The sequence below is a fragment of the Xenopus laevis genome, chromosome 9_10S, assembly GCF_017654675.1.
Source record: "Xenopus laevis strain J_2021 chromosome 9_10S, Xenopus_laevis_v10.1, whole genome shotgun sequence".
NCBI classification, from domain to species: domain Eukaryota; kingdom Metazoa; phylum Chordata; class Amphibia; order Anura; family Pipidae; genus Xenopus; species Xenopus laevis.
This window is the reverse complement of record NC_054388.1, coordinates 99,818,304-99,837,887: the sequence shown is the minus strand read 5'-3', so window position 1 is coordinate 99,837,887 and position 19,584 is coordinate 99,818,304. Positions and strand designations below refer to the sequence as shown.

Here is a 19,584-nt window from a genome sequence, read left to right as displayed (position 1 = left end):
TAATTTAGACCCTAGCAACCAGATTGCTAAAACTGCAAAATCGGAGATCTGCTGAAGAAAAAGCTAAATAACTCAGAAACCACAAATAATAAAAAAAAGGAAAACCAATTGCAAATTGTCTCATATTATCACTCTCTACATCATTGCAAACTCAAAGGTGAGCAACCCCTTTAATAGGGGAAAGGGTCCTTGATATCTATAAACTGTAACCCCTTTTTGGCCACCCCCCTGTGCCAAAGGTTATACATCATACCATTTCTAGTGATGGGCGAATTTGCGCCGTTTCGCTTCGCCGAAAAATTCGCGAATTTCGCGCGAAATTCGCGAAACGGCGAAAAATTCGCGAAACGGCGCCGGCGTCTCGTTTTTGACGCCGGCGCCCGTTTTTGACACCGGCGCCCGTTTTTCCGACGCCGGCGCCCGTTTTTTGCGCCGGCGTCCGTTTTTCGAAAAAAATTTTTTGACGCCGGCGAATTTTTTGACGCGAATTTTCGCGGGCGATTCGCGAATTAATTCGCTGGCGGCGAAACGCGCAAATTCGCTGCGAATTCGCGCCTGGCGAATAAATTCGCCCATCACTAACCATTTCTTATCAATTACAGGTCCTAAGTTCCCTTTGCTAGGTGAAAGGGTACTGGGAAGACTCTTCTCTGGCAGTGCCTCCACCTAATGGGATCCGGGAATACACCTGCGGGTGGCCCCATTAGGAAAACATTCAATACACACACTTGCTTTATAAAAATATCAACTTTATACAAGGAAGTGCAGATTAAAGGAACAGTAACACCAAAAAATGTAAATGTTTTAAAGTAATGAAAATATCATGTACTGTTGCCCTGCACTGGTAAAACTGATCTTTTTGCTTCAGAAACACTACTATAGTTCATATAAACAAGCTCCTGTCTAGCAATGGTGGAAATTGAAAAACGGCTATATGGCACAGGTTAACTAATGGATAACAGATAACACCATTAGACAGACAGAGCTTATCTGCTATCTGCTGTGTAACTTGAGCTTTTTCTCCTTGGAATGGCTGCCCCCATTGCTACACAGCAGCTTATTTAAATAAACAATAGTAGTTTTTCTTAAGCAAACACAGCAGTTTTACCAGTACAGGGCAACACTGTATTATATTTTCATTATTTTAAAACACTTTTATTTTTTGACATTACTGTTCCTTTAAAGGGGAAATAAACTGTAAAAGTACACATATGCATGTAAAAGTATGACCCACTACCCTGGTGAACCTGTGCCAGACTTATCCTGGTAACTCCCTACCAGGCAAAGTCCCACACTACTCCTTTGGTGACAAAGAGTCTCTGTCCCTTTTCCCAACAAGAGCACAAATGGTCCCAGGTAGTGCTATTTTCCCAAGTACCTTTTTCTCCGGACAAGGTACTGGCTCCCACGTGGCAGGCACACAAACAGCCCGTGACACAATAGAAACTTGCTGGATCATTTCCTCTACTCTCCCCAGGCAGACTCACCCGAGGGCTCACACACAGAGCTGGCAGGCTCACACAAAGCGGAAACAGGTATTCACAGTGATGAGAATCTTTATCTAAGAAAAGCAGCTTTGATGAATCCATAGCTGAACTGTAGCTCCCAGCACTGTCTATTGCGCGAGCATTTCCACATTCAGTTTTGGAACTCAGGAGCTTCAGACCCTCCTGATCGAGCTCCCAGGCATGGGGTCGCCTACCCAAGCCTCTATGTCTTGGCTGCTGAATTCACTCTCTCCTCCAAGAAGTGACATCCAGCAGTAAGACAACAGAAATCTGTAATGGCTGTCTGAGCACATGGCTCTCCCTTTTATAGTAAAGTGCTCTGGCCCCAGCCCTTGGGAACCCCCATAGCTCAGCCATGTGGCTCTTTGTAGGAAATTAACCATTCAGGTCCCTACAATACTGTAGTAGGAGAAGTGTGTGGCTTTATGTGTATTAGGAGGAGAAGGGAAATGGAGGTGAATTGATAGCAATATACAGGTATTGGGAGAAGATAAGAAGTAGATGGTCTGAGTTGTCTGTAAAATAAGAGGATGGATAATGCAGGTGCCTTGATATTGACATGTTGGGAGAAGAGAATTAGGTGAACTAATGTCTCTGTGTATTAGGAGGAAAAGGGTACCTTGACAGAAGTACACACACACAAACACACATATAATTTTTTTTTAGAAAACAAAGAGAAATAGGTGGTCTCTATGTATTAGGAGGAGGGATAAAGCAGGTGCCATGATATCTATAAATTGGGGGAAATTAAGTTTGTAGATTGAGGAACCTGTGTATTAGAAGGAGGGGAGGTGTAAGTGCCACGAAATCCATGTATTGGGAAGAAGAGAGGTAGGTGGTCTGGTATCCTCATGTCTATGTAGTAAAAGGATATGACTAGGTGCTCAGACGGCTGCATATTAGGAGATGATTGCCCTAATGACGTTTAATAGGAGGAGTTAAGTGACTAATGCCGTTGCACATGTGTTGTAACAGAGACCAAGGTGATAATTCTCTAATATCTGTGGCTTTCTTGTGTAATAACCAGAAACTCTACAGTTTCTATCTCTCTGTGCTAATGAAGGACTGTGAACAGTGTCGGACTGGGACACCATGGGCCCACCCATAAACCTTGGACAAGGGGCCCACCAAAAAACCTTAGACCAGGGGCCCACTCTAAGTACTATTATTCTTCCTCTCCTCACTCAACCTCTATTCTTCTAGTCTCTTTTCTTTACATACTATAATTGATTATTCAATCTATTTAGCCTCTTTTTCTCATAGAAATAGGAAATGACCATGAAAAATGTTTAGCAGCATGAGGGCCCACTGACACCTGGGCCCACCGGGACTTTTCCTGGTATCCCGGTGGGCCAGTCCGACACTGACTGTGAATGTTTGGGTTTAGCAGATACATTTGTGCATGCAGTGTTCATGGAAAGAATGGGTTGCATGTTCCACCCCCGGCATCCAATACATGACATGTCGGTGGTGTATTGGCAGCGCGTTAAGAATCCCAGAAATAGAAGGCAAAAAGGATGTAGCTGGATGACTGTGGATTAGCAGAGGATGAGATGTTTGTGTCATGTGCTTGAGTAGAAGGTGAGAGTTATGGAGCCCAAGGAATGAGTGGTACGTGTCAATGATGTCTGGCTGGTATTAAGCAGGAGAGTTATGGGTTGTTTATGCCTGAGAAGAATTAAAATTGAGAGTTTGGTGTCATTAGGGGAAAGGAGAAGTCCCGTCCCTCTCTGGTTTCTGTATAGGATATTTTGTGTATGATAATGAGCGAGACCTCAGTCTGTATTTGGCATAATTTTGAACTGGATCCGGCACCATACCTGCATCTTACTACCTGCCCAATACCAGACTCAAAGCTCTGGGCAAAAACTTATTGCACCTTTAACTTACTGTGTGCAGAAGTGAATTTAATTAACAAAGTGCTAAGTGTATGTTTTATATAATTATATGAAAGGACATATGACCCCCCCCCCCCACGTATATGGTTTCCATACAGAGATATAACGGCTCTGTATATAAAGGAGGGAAGGCAGGCGGGCAGTGGTGAGAGTGGAATATGTTCTCTGTTAATCACCGCTTGGCTTAATTGAAATATAAAATGAAGTGCGGTTCTCCTGTTTCCAGGGAGCTGTCAGACATGCAGGTGTGAGTCCAGGCAGCCTGGGGTTGGCTTGAGGGGGGAGAGAGGGCGGCTCTTTTAACTGGAGTTGGGTTACTGGCAGCAATGAGAAGAACGGGAGGAATCCTGCCTCGGCTACAAGGCTCAATTCTTCCTCTCGGAATGAAAGGCAAGAAAACAGACCGCCCCTGTGCACCTGTCCCTTTGCAATGCTGGCCAGCACAGGAAAGAAACAGGCCAACATTAACCCAGCAGGTGCCAGCACCTCAAGCACAGATCCCACTCTGTACTCTGCATCCTATATATCTCATGCATCTAGGGTTGCCATCTGGCCGGTATTTTACCCGCCTGGCCGGTAAAAACTATGGTTGATCCCAATTTTATTAATAGGAAAAAAGGCTAATTATATCGGAAGCCCAGTATTTTTTTCCAGAAAATGTGGCAACCCTCCGTGCATCCCATGTGCTACAGTGCTACACAATATGTTGGAGCTATATAAATACATGTTAATAATAATAATATGGTCACTTCTACTTCTGACTCCCACAAAGTATTATTGTGACAGTACTTAGAACAAACACTGACATGATGTGCCTAATTAGGGCATTGGACGCCTGCAAGCCAACCCAAAACAACTCTCAGCCTTGGCGTAGATGACAAGTGTATCAGGATTACAACAACATTTAGAGGAGTAAAACCCTAATTGACGTTTTGTTGGTATTGCCCTTTGTGGTCCATCATTTGTTTAGGTTAGCGCCCCATCCCAACTGTGCCTGCCATGATACTAAACCCTAAAGACATTGCTAGTTGTTCTCTTACCTTCAACACTGCAGTGCCCCTGCTAACACAACAACTCAACCCTGGGCTGGGCATTAATACAAACTAAATCAATTTAATTTATATAATACCATAAAAGATATGCCAAAATACCAGCTAAAATAAAGCCCAAATTATTGCACCAGGTTGTAGTTTTCTGACTTTTTGTTCTACCCACCCCCTTTGATGTCCATTATCTCCCCCAACTCATAAATATGAATATATTGTTGTATCAACCATGCTGCCAAAATATACAACTATCGGACCTATGATCCAGATTGCTTCAGATGTTATCTTTCTGTAATTTGGATCCTCATACCTTAAAAAATCATTTAAACATTGATTAAACCCAGGATTGTTTTGCAAGCAATACAAATTAAATATATTTTAGTTAGGACCAAGTACAAGGTACTGTTTTATTATTACAGAGAGAAAAAAAGAATTCATTTTTTTAAAAATGTTAATTATTTGATTAAAATGAAGTCTATAGGAGATGGTCTTTATGTAATATTGGAGCTTTCTGGATAATGGGTTTTCAGATAAACCTGTATAAGCAAATATGTTTTCACCCCAAATCTCACCCTACCTGACCTCCAGGCTAGGCTTTGGGGCAGGGGTCCCTAACCCTTTTTACTCATTAGCAAAAAGAGCTGCAGAGAAACACAAGCAAGCATTTGGCAGACCCTATGGGGACTGACAGCCTACAAGAGACTCTGTTTGGCAGTACATCTGCTTTTTATGCAACCAAAACTTGCCTTCGAGCCTGGAATTCAAAAATAAGCACCTGCTTTGAGGCCACTGGAAGCAACATACAGGGGTTTGGTGAGCAACATGTTACTCACGAGCCACAGCCACACATTGCTTTAGGATATATCTTAGGAGGACAAACATGCATTCAAGTTAAATATCACCCTAGCTGGTCTTCTCATGGTGTATCTAGGAGGAAAAAAAATACTTTGTGCTCAAATCTTACCCTAACTGGCTTTCAAGTTGGTCTTTATGGTGTATCCAGGAGGAAAAAATGCATTCTGCTCAACCATTACTGGCCTTCCAATACCACTGGTCTGGTGAAACCTAGGGGATTTACAATTACAGTTTGTGAAATACTAAGGCTACTGCCAAAAGGTATAAGCACATGGAGTGGATTTTAGCAAAGAGCAGAGTGCACCTGCATTAAAATTAGGGATGTTTTGGGTCCCTTCTCGATTATTTCCTAGTGGATCATGTGCCTCCAATAGAGCTTCCAAGAGGTATGTTTTTAATTGTGCTTGCCATGACCCTAACTGTCCTGCTGACCTCACAGCAAAATCATTTTAGGTAGGGCACCCGTGGGCCACCGTCACCAGCTTTAGAGGGGGGCACAATAGGTGCATTAGCAGCACACACACACTACAACCCTGGTTGTAGCCTCCCCCCTAAAAAGCCAGTCCTCCTTCTGTTAATGATCAAATTAGCAGAACAATTTGACTGTTCCCCATTCCCAATTAATACAGAATATGAACACTCACCAAAGTAAGCAAATGATTTACTTGCAGTAAGAGTCTGTGTTCCCTGATTTTTATGAAGACTTTCGACCTAAGACCTTGAGCTTACAAATTTGTCTTTAGAATAAAAGATTTTTTTTATACAGTGAGAAGTGCCACATATGTTCCCCCCTCCCACTGATCGATAATAATACCTGCATTCCATTCTCCCCCTTCCACCTTGGGTGCCAAAACTGTTCAATAAACAGGTGTGTAGCTGATGATAACGTGATGAATTGTCATCTCATTCCATTTAAATCTGTCCTGGCACCCCGTTTCTTTCTAGTCTTTCTTTCTGCACTCTCTCTCTCTCTCTCTCTCTCTCTCTCTCTCTCTCTCTCTCTCTCTCTCCTCTTTCTCTCTCTCTCACACACATCCAGGTGCCTCTCTCCCTTCACCCCCAGGTTCCCACATGGGAATGTGTAGATCAGAAGCCTGGGAAGCAGTCAATCAAACTCATGAACATGGTAAAGCAGTGACACAGTCAGGTTCCTAACTACAGACCACAGAAGGTGCTGCACACCAGATGCCCTCAATAAATCCTGCAAACATTTAAGCAAGTGGCAAAAACAAATAAACCTATCAGGAGGATTAATAACGCTGATTGCCGAGCATTAAATAGCTCTGCATTGTATAATGGAACACTGCTGCTATAATTCCGCACAGTGTGGCTGGCATTTTTAAGGATTTTATCTGGTTTATAACCCTAGAACAGTCTTTGAGAACATGTAGTTCATTCTCAGGATTCCTGAATTTGTTATGTCTGTGTTTGGCTGCATTTGGAGCCACCAACTCACAGTTCTGATTGGTTGGCAGTTGGTTATTGTTTTATGCAGGATGCTGTTGCCATCATATCTTCGTTTGATGCTATGTCTTTTTCATTTATTTCAATTTTTACTTTTTGATACTTTTTTGAGGATTAAAGGATTAAAGGGCAATGGAAACCAAAAGCCTCAGGAGTGATAATTTTCAGGGGTAAACATGAAGACTATCACTATGTTGTAGGGAGAGTTGCAACCCACTGCCCCTCATATCCTTACCCTCATATCCTTATAAATGACCGCTACAGTCTGAAGCCAACTGGGTGCCAGCAGTGTAAAGCCTCCACTATGTTGGTTGATCTTGGGATGTTATATTAACAAATACCAAACAGGTCAAGCTGGGAGTTTCACCAAGTACAGATTGGGACTGAGGAAGTGTTGGCTGATGCACCTCCTTGACCAATGAAGCCTACTGTGATCTCATGAATTACACGGATGGTCATACAGTTGGGTGTGATATTCATCTATGTGTATTAAAAATTGGTCTAGTTTTGCAGTACTTGACAGTCCTTCTTCTATACTTTGTAGAACAGTTGCAGTCAACAGCTCTTATTTGGCAGAACCTTATATTTCTAACACCGTGGGAGTCAGCGATATCTAAATGCTGGACTTTTGCTTCTCTTTTTTGTTTTGTATATTTTTTTATGAACTTGCCTGACATCAGACACACCTTTGCAATCCAACCCAGGCTTTTATTTATGTGGTGCATTGGATCCAAGTAATGATTAGTGAAGAGCAGTTGTTGTAGAACTTTGGACCTGCTTTGCTTCAGAGCTCTTCTTATCTTAGAAGACGGGAGGACATTCGTGTATCTTCTATTCATCAATAGTTCCAAGAATATATAGAAAGAAAATAAGATATTCACTTCAACTGACACCCTACAAGGGATTTCCGTGGTGTAGAAAAGCATTTTGTGGGCAGAAACACAGTTTGCAAACCAGTGGTTTAGGCAGTCATAAAAAAATAGATATTCTGCTCTTAAACATAGAGGTTGGTTTTTACCACTCCTAATACAGTGGCTTCCAAGACAAGACTCTCACGTCCCTGACCTATGTTATGTAAATAATGTGCACCGAATTGTTTGATGATCCCTATCATTGTTCATTATTGTAACCTTACTCCTCTTTTTACTTGGGTTGTAGTTAGAAAATGCTAGGCATGAAGACCAACCTGTGACTCTCCAGATGTTGTTAAAGTTCAGGATCCAACACCCTTACACAATTTTGGCTTGGAAAGGCTTCTGTTAATTATTTATTGGAAGTGCTGTGTGCATCTCACTTCCAGCAGCCTTGTGAGGTCATAACTTACCTTCCCGATTCTTGGTCATATCTTTCTATCACCTATTCTTCCAGGGTAAAGACTTTCAGTTGTCATCAGACTGCATTTTAAGGATCTACCAGCAGGCCCCCGCCAAGCACAATTCACATGAACTATTCTTATTTCATATCATATCATAGTTCTATATGGTACCTATTACAATTAGCACTTAAATCTTAGACCTTGATGTCTGGTTCTCCATTTGGTCCACAGGAGGCTAGTTTGACACTAGCATGGGGTTCAGGGTAAAGGGGAAAACATGAAAATTGCATTTGACTATTGCATGTGTGATGCATCAAAGCAGCCTTTTGCCTTAAAAGTATTTATTTTAGCCAAGTGAATTAAGGGATTAAATTTAAAATATGAAGGCACAGCTTGTTGTTGGTTTCCTTCTCTGTAATATGGTTCCTACTCTATGCCTTAGATTCAAGATGGGTTCGACAAGGGAACATCACCGTCTCCAGAGGTCATAATCATCATAAATATATTATTTTGTCTTTTATTGCCCAAGTAGAGGCAAACATACTCTTTGGGGCACATTTACTTAGCTCGAGTGAAGGAATGGAATAGAAAATACTTAAAATTATTTTTTTGGCTACTTCGACCATCGAATTGGCTACTTCGACCTTCAACTACGACTTTGACTTCGAATCGAACGATTCAAACTAAAAATCGTTCAACTATTCGACCATTCGATAGTCGAAGTACTGTCTCTTTAAAAAAAACTTCGACCCCCTACTTCGCCACCTTAAACCTACCGAGTATCAATGTTAGCCTATGGGGAAGGTCCCCATAGGCTTTCCTAGGTTTTTTTGATTGAAGGAAAATCGTTCGATCGATGGATTAAAATCCTTCGAATCGCTTGAAACGATTTTTCCGTCGATCCTACGAACGAAGGAAATGCGGTAAATCCTTTGACTACAATATTTGAAGTCGAAGGATTTTACTTCGATGGTCGAATATCGAGGGTTAATTAACCCTCGATATTCGACCCTAAGTAAATGTGCCCCTTTGTCTTATTCCTCTGAATGAATGCAACTATGTATAGAGGGAATGTTTTGTGCATATAGTAATGTCTGCCCTCCTCCTACATATTTTAGGAAAAATCAACAGGATTAAAAAGAAAGGAAAAATAAGCTGTATCCCCCTTTAAACATGCTGGCACTTTGCATAAACATCTGGAAGGCGGTCGTTGTGACATTATTTTCCATGATCAATTACAAAATAATATCTGATGCAGATGGGAAAAAATGAACACAGTGCAACAAACACGTTATTTCAACTTGGCTTGTGGATACTCTGTACAAAAGGAAAAACACACAGTTACGAGGTCAGATAAATCATTTTATTGAAAGTGTTTCCATGTTGGAAAGATGTTTACAAGGCGGGAGCCTGCTCCATCGCCACAAGGAGAAAGGGAAATACAGACAGTGTAAACACAAGGAAAACATCCATTGACTGAAGGACTGAAAGTGGGGCAAAGCTGGCCAGTGTCATGGCTAGGGTTGCCACCTTTTCTGGAAAAGAATACCAGCCTTCCTATATATTTATCTTTTTTCCCTATTAATAACATTGGGATCAACCATCATTTTTACCGGCCAGGCCGGTAAAATACTGGCCAGGTGGCAACCCTAGTCATGGCCTAGAGTAGTGGTGGGAAACGGGCAGTGCCCTAATGGTTGTTGAAGATGCAATAGCATCTAGAAGCCACGTTGTGCTTTCTCTGCACACACGGTGTACTGAATGTGCATGAGAGCAGGGGAACCCACTAAGGCACCTGAGGAAGATGAGGTGGCAATCACATGGAAGCAAGTCATTTTATATTATACACAGGTGTAATACAGAGAGAAGCAAGAGTTTGTGTAGGATCTTCCCACTAAATGGTTGGATATTTTGAGTGGTTCCATAATGCTGAGAGTTAGGGCACAGAAACGATCGGTGTATTTTTATTTGAAGGGGTGTAAAAGCAGACAGCAACCTCTGCACCTAGTGGGTGTCCCAGGAGTATAATGTGGCCCTGTAAGGCGCTTACAAATATTAGAAGAAACAAGGTGCCCCAGAATAAATTGTAAATGACTCACCAAAGAGTAAATGTGGTCTGGGTGCACCAGCCCCCAGACCCCCAGCTTTAGGGAGTGGTACGGCAAAGGTATGAAGAAGAAGCAGGGCCATCCAGCACTTAGACGGATCCACAGGACCAGAGAAAATTAGTTTAAAAGTATATATTTTATTTGTACAAAGTTAAAAAATTTATAATTTGTATCTCCATCTGCCCTACGCATTTCACACCAACTCAGGGCACTTAGTCATGAGAGCCCATGACAAAGTGCCCTGAGTGGGTGCGAAACGCGTAGGTCGGATGGCCCTGCTTCTTCTTCATACCTGTGAGACTCTTGCCATAAGGAGTGTTGGCTAATGAATGATTTGAGTAGCCTGCCCTCTACACTGTTCCGTAAAACAATAGGCACAACAGTACTAGCGGCTTCCAAGTGAGGAAAAAGTATTTAGATGGGCAATGGGGTTCCTGAAAAAGTGCCATTTTAATGTACGTAAACAAATCTTCCTTGAAAAATCTTCCTTGAGGTTTAGGGAGTAGAGCCCTTTAATATTTTTTTGTTGGACCAATAACTGTAGTGTAGAGTTATATATAAACAGGCTGCTCATTTCTGTCTTGCACTGGCTGGCCATATAGAGCCAAGTGAATCAATAACAACATTTTTTTTCCAGTGCTTGAAAATGAGAAAAAGAGAGAGATTTTAATGAGAAACAATTTTTATCCATTGAGATCATAGCACAAAATTCATTGCCAGAATCTTTCCTGCCCAAAACCTGGAGATTAATGAAAAGAAGACTGTGCCCCCTTTAAACTTTTCACGAGCCTCTATCTGCAGTTAAACTACAAGACTCCTGGCTGGTCCGTTCAATAACAACATTTTGGTGGAACAATCCTAAATTCTGCACCCCCAAATGTACAGGGCTTACCAGGAAGTGATGAGAGCATCAGTGGTATCTTAGTAGACTGAGATGTGGCATAAATGTTGGGAGGTATAGGGAATTAAACACAGGGTTTAGTGGGTGAGAAAGCATTCCACAAATGGAGTTAAATCAAAGAAGATTTTTGTATAAATGCCAGAGAGAGGCATGAAATGCGTCAGGTTACCACATGTCATAGAGCAGGATATACATCTGTAACTGATGACTGTTTGTTATTTTATACAACAATAAAGTCTCTTCTTTGATTTTAACTCCCATTTGAGGAATGCTTTTCTCACCCACTAAACGCTGTGAATATGACATTGACTGTAATGGAGACCAATAAGAGGAAATGTCTGTGCAATGTGGAGTAGGTACAATGGAAGAGTGACCGTTTGGACGGGGACATGAGTTTTTATTTTTCATTGATTATAGGGAATTATCCCCTGATGCTGCCAAGAACAGACCTGATAGCATACATACGGGGGAATGTAATAAAAATCGCTAACGGAAAAACTATTCGCAATGCGAAAAGTTATGCCTTTGCGCGAACAAATTTTGCTTTGTGCGAATTTAATATAGCTTTTGCGAGCCCGGAAACTGTTTAGCGACCACTTCCGACAGTGAAAGACCGTTTGCGAATTTTATAGTTTGCGCCAATGCGCAGTCAATGTAATAAAACTTCTTACTGAAAAAGTCGTTATGTTTGCTCCAAAAGATTACGACACCTTCAAGCACTTCTTATGAGTGCGCAATTAAAATTCGCAATGCGCAATTAAAATTCGCAATGCAATAACAGTTTAAGGAACAATATTACATTGCGAGATGTGGATTTTTAGTCTTATTGGTGCAAATTGTTTTGCTCTTTGCAAATTTTATTACATTCCCCTGATAGAGTTTGAGTGGGGCAACTTTCTTTTGCAGAGCCGGAGTGGCCCACCAACAAACCCAATAGGTCCTGTTGGGCCCGACCACCCTGAATCTTTTGGTGGGCATTGCATTGTAGTATGCAGTGGAGGGGTGGCCAGATTGGCAGCAGGGGGCAGGGTGACGTAGTGTGACAGAATTTGACTCTGTAAACTCCAGTCTGACGCTGGTCTCCCAAAAGACCTATACAATTAAAACATCCTGAACAACTGACAGTGTCACTAAGGGGAACAAACTCCACAAAAAGAGGGGCTCCAGTAAGAAACTCCTCTGCCTGCCCCCCCCCCCTTAATGCTTCCTGTGGTTACCCCATGTGTTTATGTCATACATCTCAGTGATTCTGATTTAGAAGGTGTTGTATCAAATGGCAGAGCTCAGAAAAAAAGAAGCCTTTCTGGAAAGTGTCAGGGCTCCAGGTGGTTTGAGGGCATGGTGAGGAGGAGCAGGGATATGGACTAAATTGTTCCTCTTTTTAGTATTCAAATGCTGGGTGGTATGTTATATGCCAGTATCACATGGGACCTAGAGATGGTACTGATGTCATATTGAGCATCATCACCCCATTCTGGACCTGTGTGTGTATTTCAGGTGACATTGATAGGGAACTGAAGAGGGCATAAGTGTAGATATTTTACAAACCAGACATACAGCCCTTCCATGTTCCAAGGCTACTTAATACAAAAAATACTACACAAACCACAAATAATGTTAGTCTCTCCTTCTGCGGCCTAAACTTGCACTACAGAGCACCGCCGCTAAGGACAGTCTTTACTGAAGCAGGTAAAACACCAAAAATGTACATTCTCACGCTATTTCGCATATCTGAACAAATATACACCGTTTCCCTCCTATGGTCCTTTTATTCGTAACTCTGGGGAAAGAGTCATCAAACGCTGTGTTCTTTGGCAGAGATTCCAATTGCTATACAGTACTCTGCAGGTCTTCATAACTAGGGAAAACAAATTGCATCGTTGGGCCGAAGGGCCAGCACAACTCATCGGACGCCCGTGGCAGTCTGTGTGTGATCACATAAAGAACAGAAAATTTTGGGCGTCAAGTGTCCAGATGTATTTTTAAGATGGAATAACACAGGAACAGCTTTTGTACTGAGCTCAACTAAAAATGGCACCGGGTTAGCCTTAGCCTTACACATAGCCTTATGTGTAAAGCTACGTCATATTATTTTCTGTTTCACTAGGAATCCACCGGTAAAGTCATGTAAATATTGCCCTTTAAGGCAGAACAGAAGAGACCTTCTGGCAAAAATCATTGTCTGAGAGAACATGGCTAACGCTTGGCCCTTCCCGTTATGCTCTATTCACATTTCATGTAAAATTTCCAATAAATGTTTATCAAGAGAGCTGCAGACCGCCAAGTCTCGCAAATTCCTGTTATCAGTGCCTAAGAATATAGCACTCTAGCCTTGGTAACTCCAGAAAAACAGAATTCAACCCAAGACATTCTTGAGCTGTTATTGCAGGCTATGGAAGCTGTTCATGTTCAGCAATGTAGGGTCTGGAGTGGTTCTGCAATAAATGAAAACTGGAAAGTAGGAACTGCAATGATCTCACTCTACATTCAATGGGTGAGATTACAGGAGTCATAATCCTTCAAGAAGAAGCCTCATTCCACATGTGTGGATCTCGTCTGGGCTGCAATCTCAGCACCATGGTTATTATAACACCTCTAAAATTGGGTGGTATTAGAAAGTCCACAATCCCAAGAGCAATGACTTATATATATATATACAGAGTTCTGAATGTCTTTAACATAAGTCTTTTTTCATGCTTTGAGACATTTGCCTTTCTTTTCCTTTCGTTGAAGTTTCCTAAGCCGCCTGGTCCAAGCATCCCTCCACTGGATAACCATGCTGTTCTTGTCGGCTGTGAGTCCTGGTCTCTCGCCAGGCCCTTCGCTGCTGCCCATCACTAGGTATCGGCGGCTCAGCATGATTTTGGGACACTTGCAGGACAGGTCTTTCATATGAATCCATAGGAAGTTGTCCCCCCGTTTTATTCTGTCATCTCGGCACTTGTAGACAGACAATATGTTGACCGTGAACTTCGCCCATGAACCAACCATCTCCATCTCCAGCACATTCACCTGGACCACTGTAGGAAAAGAGTAAGTTCATGGAATAAGAAATTAATCACTTGGATGTTTGCACCCACATTTACTCAAGTTCTCTGATTTTGTAATGCAATACAGAAGGCACATTACTATCATACTATAGTGAGGCCTTTTCTGTGAATTTATCCTAAGCTTCATATATTAGCAAACATATGATGGAGACATTAGAGACATTACCTATTTATGGGGTCTTGTTTTCAAGGTCAACCCTGTTTATGCTTAAAGGAGAGGAAAGGCTAAAACTAAGTAAGCTTTATCAGAAAGGTCTATATACAGTAAATACACGAGTAAACCCTCAAAGTAATGCTGCTCTGAGTCCTCTGTCAAAAGAAACACTGCATTTCTTTCCTTCTATTGTGTACACATGGACTTCTCTATCGAACTTCCTGTTTTCAGCATAAACCTCCAGGGTAGGGCTTGAGCATGCTCAGTTTGCTCCTCTCCCTCCCTTTTCTCCCCTCCCTCCTCCCCTCCCTGCTGTAATCTGAGCCCACAGCTACAAGTGAGCAGGGAGTGACTCAGGCAGGAAGTTATATCACACCAAGCTAATATGGCAGCTGCTATCCTAAACAAGCATAAAGAGCTTCTAGAGCTGTTACTCATGTATGCTAAAGCATTCTGCAGAATAAATATAGTGTTATTGCTTGCACTATTTTGGCTAATCTATTGGCAATATACTGCTTTGAAAGCTTTCCTTCTCCTTTAAGGGAAAGTTGAGTTTATCTGTATATCTGAATGTTCACTTGTGTGAGAGAACAGCCTCACCATTCATTGGCTGATCCTACACAGTATGTGACCCATGGGCCAAATGATGGACTGCATATGAGAGGCTATACCTTTGTGCTGCTCTGTTCATTAATGCCAACAACTTGAACAAGGTTTGGACTGGGATTAAAGATAGGCCCTGGTATTACACAGAGGCCAAACCTGCCCTCCTACAGGCAAATAAATAGACTGTTTATGGCATCTTACAGAATCCCTTCTGCCTATGGCTGATCTTCACTTTTACATGCACTGGCCAACATGGTGCATCAGCATATTACATCTGCTATCCACTGAACATAGATATTGCTTGGGATCATGTGGCCAACACACGTGTACTAATTTCTAGGTTGCCTCTGGAAGCTGTTTCATGCATGCTACTGGTAAGAGATACATGTATAGTCGTTGGCACACTTGTATTCGGCAAAAGGAATGTCTAAATAACAAAATGAGCATTTTAATAAGCTAAACATTCTAATTTACTGTTATATGCAGCGAATGTTGTATAAATGCAAATTATTATTCCCAGTCCTGAAATTATATCATTAATAGGGCATTCACCTTACCTAAAACTTCACATCCCCAAAATGAAAACCATCCCTAGTGTGTCTAGACTAAAACTCACAGCTTTAACACTTGCAGTGTGCTGGAAGTTTCACTTGTTTAACATTCTAGTTATTTTCACATTTTCCCTTAGCCCTAGGTGCATATGGAGTAAATAATCCTCTCTCTATTGGTTGTTGGCCACAGAGTCTACTGCAGTGGTCCCCAACCAGTTGCTCGCGAGCAACATGTTGCTCTCCAACCCCTTGGATGTTGCTCCCAGTGGCCTCAAAGCAGGAGCTTATTTTTGAATTCCAGGCTTGGAGGCAAGTTTTGGTTGTAGAAAAACCAGGTGTACCAAACAGAGCCTCCTGTAGGCTACCAGTTCACATAGGGGCTACCAACCAGCCAATCACAGCCCTTATTTGACATCCCCATGGACTTTCTCATGCTTGTGTTGCTCTCCAACTTTTTTTACATTTAAATGTGGCTCACGAGTAAAAAAAGGTTGGGGACCCCTGGTCTACTGCTTTGGCTACCGGAGGTAGAGAGTGAGGTTGTGATATGAGACTGCTACCTCCCACTTCTATTTATCAGCAGGGTTTTTTTTGTCTGGCTGACAGGGACAGCTTGGGGAGGCCTGTTGGAGCCTCTAGTCTCACAGACCATAACGCCCCCTCTATTCTCCACATGCCAAGATTCCCCGCAATACATCACTGAGTTGCTTCCCCTCTGTGCTCAGGATGAATGGTCACCGTGTCACACTGATTAGAGACCATCAGTCTCTGTCCAATGGCAGCACAGCCAGGTGATTATTAGCATTTCATTAGCATACCGTACCCTCCCATAGATATTGGATTTTTTTTTTTAAGGCAATATCCTTTTTAACATTCTTGGCAGAGAGAGAAAAGGAGTGGAATGAAAAGCGAGAGGGAAGAGAGAGAGATACTGTCCCATGAATAAATAGGCAGGAGACTTTTCTCTCAGGACGGAATCCTTTTATAACCAAGAGTCATCTCCCCTCTTGGAGCCTCTTCCAACATCTGAGTTGATGGAGGGTCTATTATGTGGCAATCAATGGCACAGTGTTGGAAAGGGCATGCACAGTCCACATTACGCTATGATCTCTGTGCACTCATGGTGATCGCTGATATGGTGTGACCTTGGCTGTTCTACGTGCGAATATTATTCACTCAAACTCACCTGTGGCCTTAAAGCTTTGTGAAGCTACAGACTGGCAAGTAGCTTAACTGACATATAGGGGCAAATTCATCAAGGGTCGAATATCGACGGTTAATTAACAATATTTGACTGGGAATGAAAATCCTTCGACTTTGAATATCGAAGTTGAAGGATTTTGCGCAAATACTGCGATCGAACGATCGAAGGAATAATCGTTCGATCGAACGATTAAATCCTTCGAATCGAACGATTCGAAGGATTTCAATCCAACGATCGAAGGATTATCCTTCGAATAAAAAAACCTAGCCAAGCCTATGGGGACCTTCCCCATAGGCTAACGTTGGGTTCGGTAGCTTTTAGGTGGCGAACTAGGGGGTCGAAGTTTTTTCTTAAAGAGACAGTACTTTGACTATCGAATGGTTGAATAGTCGAACGATTTTTAGTTCGAATCATTCGATTCGAAGTCGAAGTCGTAGTCGAAGGTCAAAGTAGCCCATTCGACGGTCGAAGTAGCCAAAAAAACACTTCGAAATTCGAAGTTTTTTTACTTCGAATCCTTCACTCGAAGTAAATGAATTGGCCCCCTACTGTAAACCTTCTATTTATGTCACCTTTAAATCAGGTAGCACTCCAACTTTCAATGCTTGCTAGTGAGTTAGCAAGTGGAATGTTTTGGACACTATCCCCTGGAAATCAGGTCCTGGAGATGACATCCCTTTAACCTTGCACTTCCTCGCATCCCCAGTATCAAATATGCAGTAACCTGTGAGCCACATTCAAATGTACAAAGAGCAGGGGAGCAATACAAGCCTGAAAAAAATCCTGGTGGGGCCAAGTAAAGGTTATCATATGTGGATTGGCAACCTACAGGAGGCTCTGTTTGGCCATAAACCTGGTTTTTGCAACCAAAACTTGCCTCCAAGTCAGGAATTGAAAAATAAGCACCTGCTTTGAGGCCACTGGGAGCAACATCCAAGGGGTTGGTGAGCAACATTTTTCTAATGAGCCACTACTTGAAGACCACTGGGCTAGTGCATGCTCATGCCATGGGCTGCGACGGTATAGGGCAGAGTCAGGCAATTGCTAGAAATATGTTGTACTATGAGCCACTGGTTGAAGACCACTGTGCTAGTGAATGCTTAGGTCATGGGCTGCGATGGCATTGAGTGAGGCCAGCCAATTGCTAGAAATATGTTATGCGTCCAACCATAATCCGCCCACTCCCAACTCGTGCCCGACCCGGCAAGATTCCTCTATTTATAGACACGCACCCATCGTGTTTTATCTTTGATATCACAAAGGTGGTGGACGTAACAAACATGCCTATAAAAGCTGACAGAGGAGTAAACAGGTCACAATAAGATTGTGAGCGTGGAGGGTGGAAGTAAGAACTTGACCCAAACCTGCTTGCAACCCACAAACCTTGTTCAGAAGTCAGCCTGACCCGTGGGTTTCGGGCCGGCCTGCACATCACTAGTACCCGTTCATCCCATGATTTTTGACCTGGCCCGAGCAACACAAGCCCTGTCCAGAGGGTGGACCATCTAAAGTACTTGAACTGAAAATGTTTAACAAGCACTACCTTAGATAACCCACTGAAGCACAATTATAATGCTTACCAAAATCTTTCTTGCAGTATTTCTTCAAATTGATCTTGTAGTTTCCCTTGGGAGGCTTACAGTACTGCTCACAATCTAACAAAAGACAACAACAGACATATCAGTGACCATCAAAGAGTGAAGCTTTTCTGAAAAAAAAAATACCGGGCTTCCTATATTCTTGCAGTTTTTCCCTATTAATAACATTGGCATGAAGCATAATTTTTACCAGCCAGACCTCTGCCATTATTGTGTGAGCCTATAAGCACAGTGCATCATACCCTATAACTGTGTTCAACACTAGATCAATATAGCTGTATAAATACTACAGGGCACATGTACATCCAAATTCTGGTTTTAGTTGTGGTCGCGAAAATAAAACATGGAAAGCAATTGAAAAAGGTTTTTTTATTTCTGATGAACAATCTGAAAACAACTGAAAATGTTTGGAAGGTGAACTACCCCTTTAATGAATGTGGTGGTGACTGCAGCTACTGCAACTGCATCTGCAGATGTAGATGTGCACTAACGTGTGCTCGGTCCTTCTTTTCGTTAATTCAAAATAATTGCAAGGTTAATTTAACAGCTGAAATGGAAAATAGGTTTTTCCACTTACTGCTTCTTTCTGGAATCTGCACTAATTGCAAGGAAACATAATGAGCTCCGTATCATTTGTACCACCCCCACAGTCATGTCTGCTTAACAGGAGAAATTACCATTGAGCGTATCACTATACTGGAATGGGAAGTTGGAATGGGTAACTGAGAGGGAGAGTCTGACAAAATATCTTCCTCCCATACTGACATGGAAAAGTCCAGGTAGGGAATGTACATTATACAATAAAATCTTGCCTAATGAAAGAAAAGTTTCCAATTTGCATTCATTACGTGTTTTCAGCGATTTTAAATTCATCCATAAATGAAAACTGCTACACGGATAGCAGAATCTGTCCTATTCTATTGCTAAAGTCGTTCTTTTGAAACAATGTAGCAGAAGCCAGCTTGCTGATGAACAGACTAATGTAGTAGGCAGTCTTCCATGAATGGAGTAGGGTTCATTGATGAGTTCAGCTTGCAAAGTACAATTTCACATTCAAATCGCTATTTTTATAACTTAAAATGCATTCCTAGAGTTGATTGCAGCATTGCTTTGAGGTGAGTCTGCCGCAGTTGCTTCCAGTGTGACAAATAGGAGACAATTTCACTTGCATTTTTCCACAAATCGGGTGCAAGCAGCGCCGGATTTCTTTGCCAGCCACCCCTAGGTCCTAGCGCCCGCCTACACTTCCCCTTCCGAAAGAACGCCGGCGCAGCTGGTGTAATTGAATGGGGACGCACACGTCCCCATAATGCGGCTGGGCGGCAT

The 19,584-nt window shown here is 42.2% G+C and overlaps 1 protein-coding gene across 2 annotated transcripts in view; it reads right to left on the bottom strand.

Moving 5' to 3' along the window:
* Positions 1–934: 934 nt before the first annotated feature.
* ntn3.S (netrin 3 S homeolog) overlaps positions 935–19,584 on the bottom strand; it is an 82,117-nt gene continuing 63,467 nt past the window's right edge. Inside the window, exons 6-10 of one of the 2 annotated variants that reach the window (XR_001933440.2) lie at positions 18,241–18,315; positions 13,156–14,115; positions 5,275–5,280; positions 3,767–3,770; positions 935–948 (exon numbers count right to left, since the gene is read on the bottom strand). Coding sequence is in view for 1 of the 2 variants with exons in the window: in XM_018239222.2 (XP_018094711.1) it covers positions 13,787–14,115; positions 18,241–18,315 (404 nt within the window). In the remaining variant the exon portion in view is untranslated. Of the gene's footprint in view, positions 949–3,766; positions 3,771–5,274; positions 5,281–11,864; positions 14,116–18,240; positions 18,316–19,584 lie in introns of those variants that run through there. The other variant, XM_018239222.2, reaches the window with a different exon arrangement.